The following is a 7356-nucleotide window of genomic DNA, read 5'->3' as shown; positions in this document are numbered from 1 at the left end:
ATATAGTTTCCCGCAAATATGTGTTGAGACGTGGAACAGTTTGAGTGAAGAAGTGGTGTCGGCAACAAGTGTGCATAGTTTTAAAGAAAAATTGGATAAATGTAGATATGGAGACGGGGCCACACGAGCATAAAGCCCAGGCCCTGTAAAACTACAACTAGTTAAATACAACTAGGTAAATACACCGCCGTGGTACAGTGGAACCATGCGTGCTTTAGGGCCCAAGGAATCTCCAAGCGCACGAGTTCGAATCCTGTCCACGGTCCGAGTGTAGGTTGGGCTTCCTCACTCAGGTCAACGGTTTCCTAGCGGATGGGCTTTGAGATAGGAGATACCCCAAAAAAAGTACCTCATTTAGCCCATAAATTCCCATGAAAAAAGCTCACATGATATAAACACACACACACACACACACACACACACATTGTGAACAACAGCAGCAAGAACAACAACAGCAGTGGCAACAACCTATTAGCAGCAGCAGTAACAATAAGAAAAGCAACAACAAGAACAAGAAAAAGGACAACAGCAACAATGCACACACACGCACGCGCGTACACACACACACACACACACACACACACACACACACACACACACACACACAGAAAGAGAGAGAGATTTGAATGAATTTTTCTCTCATCTGAATTTCCTAGATAAACAATGTATAAAAATTAATAAAGTAATACACAGGGATTAAGTCTTCTCCTCATCCTCCTTCTTTAATATCATCACCTTATACTTGCGAGCGGAGCTTAGCGCAAGCGGAGAGTAAAGAGCGGAGAGTGCGAGCAAAGAGCGGAGAGCAGGAGCAAAACAGAGGTGAGCGCGAGTGAAAATGAAGAGAGTGAGAGGGAGTGGACAGAGTGAGCACAAGTGAATTCGCGAACGAATAATGAAAAAAAAAAAAGCGCGAGCAAAAGAGCGGACTGTGCAAGTGGAGGAGAAAAGAAGAGCACGAGCAAAAGAATGGACCATGATTTTGAAGAGTCTGACCTTCGCTCCTCAGCTCTCATTTCTAATTTTTGGCAGTTGTGCTTCTCCGCTCGCGATTTGGAAATCTGCTCGGAGCGGAGGAGCTCTCTTGTTCAACTCTGTTACTTACTCGGTGCTTTGGACAATGAATCCTGCTAAAACACACACACACACACACACACACACGAAGAAGTCTGAGAGATGTTAAAAGATATAGTTTCCCTCAAAGATGTATTGAGACGTGGAACAGTTTAAATGAAGTAGTGTCTGCAACGAGTGTGCATACTTTTAAAGTAAGATTAGATAAGTGTAGATATGGAGACGGGGCCACAAGAGCATAAATCCCAGGCCCTGTAAAACTACAACTAGGTAAATACAACTAGGTAAATACACACTGCTTAGTGTAGTCACACACCGCGTAGTGTAGTGGTCAGCACGCTCTACTCACAATCGAGTGGGCCCGGGTTCAAGTCTCGGGGACGGTGAGGCAAATGGGCAAGCCTCTTAATGTGTAGCCCCTTTTCACCTAGCAGTAAATAGGTACGGGATGTAACTCGAGGGGTTGTGGCCTCGCTTTCCCGGTGTGTGGAGTGGGTGTTATGGTCCCAGTCCTAACCGAAGATCGGTCTATGAGCTCCGTAATGGCGAAGACTGGCTGGGTGACCAACAGACGACCGTGGTGAATTACACATTGATGCTATGAACGTTAGGATTAAGATGCGCGAATTTATATTTTTTCATTGTCATTTTTTTCTTCTATTTACCCAAAGTCATCACAGCCGAACTCAAACATTGTCATCAACAGCAACAGTGAGGCGAGAGTTTGTTTAGTTCAGTTATAGCACCACGCTCTGTGCATTACTTTCACTTCACGTGGTTTTTCCCTTCATAATTGCTTCGTACCATACTTGTATAACGTGCTGTGTATGTAAATGCTCCAGTGTGACACAAATATGACTGAGAGAATAATAGTTAAGTCTATCATTTGGTGTACTGATTTCCTCTTGTAGCCCATATTATACGTTGTCTTACATTGAACTGAGCTTTTTTTTTTTTTTCCTTAAGGTTTATGATATTTTTAATTGTATTTGGAACCTTGTTCTTTTTTCAATTGTATTTGAAAAGTAAGAAATATTCTTGTAAAACACTTCCTCTGTACAGTAATTTGATCATTTTAGTTCTAGTCTTTACAAACAAAAGCAACTTCAGTGGGCCTAATTGCATGCCTTTGAGTAATCTTTCGTCCAATGCCATATTACATAAAAGAATTGTTTCACATGTTTTTTGGGGATTAGGGTAACAGACTTAAGTAGACTTCTAGTGTCTCTCATTTTTTACTTATAATCTTCAACCCTGTACAAGGTCTTGATTTTTTTTCCCTATTTTCTGCAAATATGAATAAGTACATAGACTAGACATAAAACAAAAATACAAGTACAAAGTCCATCCAGGAAGTGTACTGAGGTATCCTAATCAGGACAACATAGCGAGATCTACTTCGCTATGTATTTCTGTTGCAAGATAGGGATCCAATAAAAAATGCTTGTTAAATCATTAATATGCATTAAATTCAAACAATCAGTGAATCAATACAGATAAATGTGAGAAAGTGGTGATGGGTAAACGGAGCGTGATGTGCTCTAGTTGGTAGGCTGGAAAGGTTTGCCGGAATCAACCTTGCCCCCTTTAGCTGTCCAGTCCCCAAACGATCCCACGTACACTCTGGGAATAAATACAAACCATAAAAAGTGAGTAGAACACACACACACACACACACACACACACACACACAGAGAGAGAGAGAGAGAGAGAGAGAGAGAGAGAGAGAGAGAGAGAGCTGGGAAATTCCATGACGTCAAAACAAAATACCTTACCTGGCCTGCAATCCTTTCTTAGCCAGAGCATCCCCAGCCCTCCTAGCCCGCCCTCCCATTTGGCAATGAGTCACCAAAGTTTGCTCGGCGGAGGGCTTAGCGAATCCATACTTTGCTTGGAAGGTGTCGTCGTCCAGCTCAAAGGCGTCTTCCAGTTCCCCGACTGTAAGAGAGAGAGAGAGAGAGAGAGAGAGAGAGAGAGAGAGAGAGAGAGAGAGAGAGAGAGAGAGAGAGAGAGAGAGAGAGAGAGAGAGAGAGATGAAAGAGTAACCTTCCTATCTGTATTTTGAGTGTAGAAAAAAACCCCCCATTTTATTAGGCCTGTTGAAAAATGCATCATAAGAATAAAGGAAAATTTTAAGAAAAAAGAAAGAAAAGGAAAAAAATAAAGACTAGTGCAGCCATAGTTGCAGGACTCGATAATTTCGCTAAGTTTGCATATAATGAGAAGCAAGTAGAGTATTTAGGATTCATGTCCTTTGAATAAATTGATTAATGATGTTAAAGGAATCGTATTTTGAAAACTATTTCCAAAGATTCTAGAGATATTTGGTTAGGTTATCATGACTATTTCTCTCACTGATGATACATGATAGTGATAATGTTAAACCATCACTAGATTCACGAAAGCCCATGCGAAAATTCACTTTCATCAGAGCCTGTAAATATCAATCGAATTAAGTCTAAGATTATGTTCCACTATTGGTGGTACATAACCTTTGTTAAACTATCACTAGATTCATGAAAATTATGAAAACAAGCACAATTGATTCTGGTAGAACTTGTTAAATGTAGTAGTAGCATCAAGAATGGTACGGGCAGAGACAAGGGGCTTACTGGGCAGGCAGTGGGACCCCGGGATCTGGCCTGCTTTCTTCACCTCATCTCTACCCCGAACGTCCAGCACCACAAAGGATTCCAGGTTGGCGGCCAGCTCCTCGTACTCGATGTCTAGGAGGGAGACACAGAAAGGGAAAACTTCATTTTGAGGCATTGAGAAGCTTTTAGAATCAGCCGAGTGAAGTGACAAAAATGATATACATGATATCAAGAAATTCTTGTGGATCCAGTTGCTTGAAACAGAAAAGATGAACTTTTTAAAACAGTGAATAAATTCTTGAGGTAGGAAAGTTTATTTGCATTTTGAAACAGTGAAATTTTATTAGAGACGGCTGTTTAAGACTACGTATATTTCAAAACTGAGAAACTAATTGGAGTTAACCAAGTACATAAGACAAGTAACATTACGAAAACCAACAAATATTTAGATACCAAGGGCTTGATCACTTCTGGTAAAGAAAATGAATAAAAAAATGGAAAAAAAAAATAAGGATAGCATTTACATAATTGAGTGATCAACCGGGTGACCTTTTCCTTCCAGTCTCCGATGCACTTATTTGATTCATTACTATAAATATTTATAAATATACGAGAGTTTTTAGAGGTGATAAGTGTAAGATTGAGATGGAGGTAATATGTGAGAGTCTCATGTTTGATGTAAGAGAGTTGATAAGTATGTAACTATAATTTCCTCCTCATTTCGTATTTTTGTATTTTACTAAGTTTCTCTTGTAAACTCGATATCATTCCATTTTCTTTCGCTAAACTTTGGTGTAGTTGCGCATACTCTTTTATTTCCTCAATACCTACAATGAATGTACAGTACGCATATCATTTGCCAGTCATTATTGTCAACCAATTCTTGAAACAATTAACAGATAATACTGGGACGTTATACACTATATAGTAGCAGTAAAACTAAATGTAAAGGATCATTAAGAGAGAGAGAGAGAGAGAGAGAGAGAGAGAGAGAGAGAGAGAGAGAGAGAGAGAGAGAGAGAGAGAGAGAGAGATTACTAAAATTAGTGTAGCCCTTATACCTCTCACAAAGAGTAAAAGATGTTGGAAGTATATAATAAGTTAAAAGAAACATATTACTATTCCTGACAAAACACCTGCTGTTGCTCAATGGCTAAAAGGAATGCGCTGCCAATGACCTGCCCTTGCGTGCGCGAAGAAAACGTGAGATTAAAGATACATATGAAATCAATGATATTTGTTATTAAATACAGAAGACTAACAACAGACGATCGAGATGGGAAACAGATAGAATCACGCACACTGGATCGATACAACTCATGTGAAAAGCACAATCACTTACTCTATAAAACACACACACACACACACACACACACACACGGTACCATGAGAATGCATAATGTAGGACTAGTTGCCACCGTTGACTAACCATCGCAATTAAACACAAAATAACTTACTGGTAAAGTAATATCATATCAGCATGCTTGAGTATCACCCATTGAATTAATATTTGTACCTTCCCGAGATGGTATATCTTTGTGAAAGTGGAAATATAACCTTTGGCGCTCAAGGTATGAACCAAAGATAGACTAATTATAGCCAAAGCATTAAGATAAACAATTATTTGATAAGAGAGGATAAACACTCAGGGGCAGTCACAATATAATGGAGAATCTAAAGAAATACATATTCTAATAAACTTACACACCAGAAAAATTAGTTCATCTCATTTTTCTTTCCTGCAGTTATGTTAACAATATTTTGGATTTTTTTTTTCTTTTACATTCAAAGCTTTCGTAAGGACCATTGTAGTCGGATTGTAACGGTGTGTTTGTCCTTAGTTAATGGTAGCTAAAAAGCCACACCTAGTTATCACCTAGAGAAGGGGGAAGGCGTCATCCCTCACCAGGCCGTTTTGCTAATGTTAACGTTTCTTCACAGTTTGTGTAATTTCTTTTCATCAAAATATTATTACAAGGCAGAAAACATTTCAGTCCCTTTCCTTTCTACATAACCTAGTAGCAATATCGAGTTTTGGTTTTGCTTTGATTGTCTTCTTTGAAAAAGAAAAATATTCTTGCATTATTAATGTGACCGTAATCGGCGCTTAAGTAAGCAAGGTAATGTTGAACTGGCTGAAAGTTAATTTCCCTTCGTTAGTTCGTAAGACAAAAGTGGATTCATTCGCTTAAAAATATCAATCCAAATCTAACAGTAAAAATAACCCTAAAAGCATGATACTCTTGGGTGTCATTCAGGAATGTGATCGAGAGTTCCACGAGAGGCACATCCGTGGAGCCTCGTTAATTTGTACTAGAGTGGAGGACTAAATGATTCACTCAATATACAGGTTTCTTTAATGTTGAAACTTGATATATTAAACTAATCAAGTGTCACAGGTATGTCTGATACAGAGAAAAATATAAAAGCGCGAGACACGAACTCTTGTATCGGAATTTTCTTCTCATAATTTTGTTTCCGTAAAAGGTTATATCTTTTCTTTTAATCTCCTGCATAATACATTATAGACAAAGTAGTCTGATATAGCTTATCACATCATGATTTGCTCAGGTATAATCCTACCTTGTAACATGAGTATGGAATTAATGTCTTACCTGCCATGGTGAGGAGAGGTGACTGTACTACACACTTATTTCTTAGCAGCTCCGAGGTGACTACCTGATAATTTCGTTCACCTTCTCCACTGCAGACAGGGCAGTTGCCTGATGTAGCTAGCCAGCTCTCTCGTAATTGATTTTCAGTTTTTCTCTTTATAAATAATTTTTACAAGGTAACTCTTGGTGGAAGGTATAAATGAATAAGTCTGTGGTTGCTGTAGTATGTTGACTGTTGGTTGTTAAGGATTTATGGTTAACGATTTCTAAGGCTGGTTGCCTGTTTAATTTCCCTAGGAATTATATGAATTATTTCTAATACATGGTTTGTCTCTATTTTAGAAGGTAGCAGCAGTAGTAGAAATAATAGTAATAGTAGTAGTAGTACTACTAGTGGTAGTAGTAGTAGCAGTAGCAGTAGTAGTAGTAGTAGTAGTAGTAGTAGTAGTAGAACTATTAGTACAAGCAACAGCAGCAGCAGCAGCAACAGCAGCAACAGTAGTAGTAGTAGTAGTAGTAGTAGTAAGAATGACGGTAGTGGTAGTAGTATAGATTGTTGGTGCTGGTTATAACTGGTATTGTGTAATACGTAGTCAGTGCATGGTAGCAGTGGTGCCAATTAAGAGGATCTTTGTATCTTGAGTCATATATATGGATAGAATTAGGATGGGCAGGAAAATACTCAGTGGCGTCAGCAAACTCACTTAATGCAATCATCTACCATGGATAAAAAGAACTCAATGTGTTTAACATTATTTTCAAATAATTTGAAGATTAATCTATTTTTACAGCAGTCTACCATCTATACTTTTCAGTTTCTTTTTAACTATTAGTTTTGACGCTTTCTGTGGTATGTCTTAATTTTAAGCACAATGAGCACTTTCTATAAACTACTGGTTTTGCGGTTTCGTGTGCCAAAATATTTTTGAACTGGTGTACCAGTCTGCATTTCCTCCTGTCTGAGATTTTCCCGGGAGGGACATCTGCCCCAGGATAGGAAGAATTTTGACCTAGAATAACATTTCCCCTTCCTGACCAATATCCCCCCGCCCCCTCGCCCCTATACACAAATC

The 7356-nt window shown here is 38.8% G+C and overlaps 1 protein-coding gene across 1 annotated transcript; it reads right to left on the bottom strand.

The window, feature by feature from the left end:
- Window positions 1-2521: 2521 nt before the first annotated feature.
- LOC123520115 (putative thiosulfate sulfurtransferase, mitochondrial) lies at window positions 2522-6438 on the bottom strand. Its single transcript, XM_045282037.1, has 4 exons — window positions 6284-6438; window positions 3687-3800; window positions 2850-3012; window positions 2522-2697 (listed from the first exon to the last, which is right to left on the bottom strand). Exons 1-4 carry the CDS (start codon window positions 6288-6290, stop codon window positions 2616-2618), a joined length of 366 nt encoding a protein of 121 aa, XP_045137972.1. The 5' UTR covers window positions 6291-6438; the 3' UTR covers window positions 2522-2615.
- Window positions 6439-7356: the final 918 nt, after the last annotated feature.

Source organism: Portunus trituberculatus, chromosome 46 (assembly GCF_017591435.1).
Source record: "Portunus trituberculatus isolate SZX2019 chromosome 46, ASM1759143v1, whole genome shotgun sequence".
Lineage (NCBI taxonomy): Eukaryota > Metazoa > Arthropoda > Malacostraca > Decapoda > Portunidae > Portunus > Portunus trituberculatus.
The sequence above is the reverse complement of the archived record's forward strand: the minus strand, read 5'-3'. Positions and strand labels throughout refer to the sequence as shown.

What these genes read in the sequence shown, in the direction of transcription:
- LOC123520115 (XM_045282037.1), bottom strand. An exon ending in GGGGTCCCACTGCCTGCCCA is followed by an intron (nt 3,013 to 3,686) that starts GTAAGCCCCTTG and finishes TCTCTCTTACAG; the next exon opens with TCGGGGAACTGGAAGACGCC. An exon ending in AAGAAAGGATTGCAGGCCAG is followed by an intron (nt 2,698 to 2,849) that starts GTAAGGTATTTT and finishes ATTTATTCCCAG; the next exon opens with AGTGTACGTGGGATCGTTTG.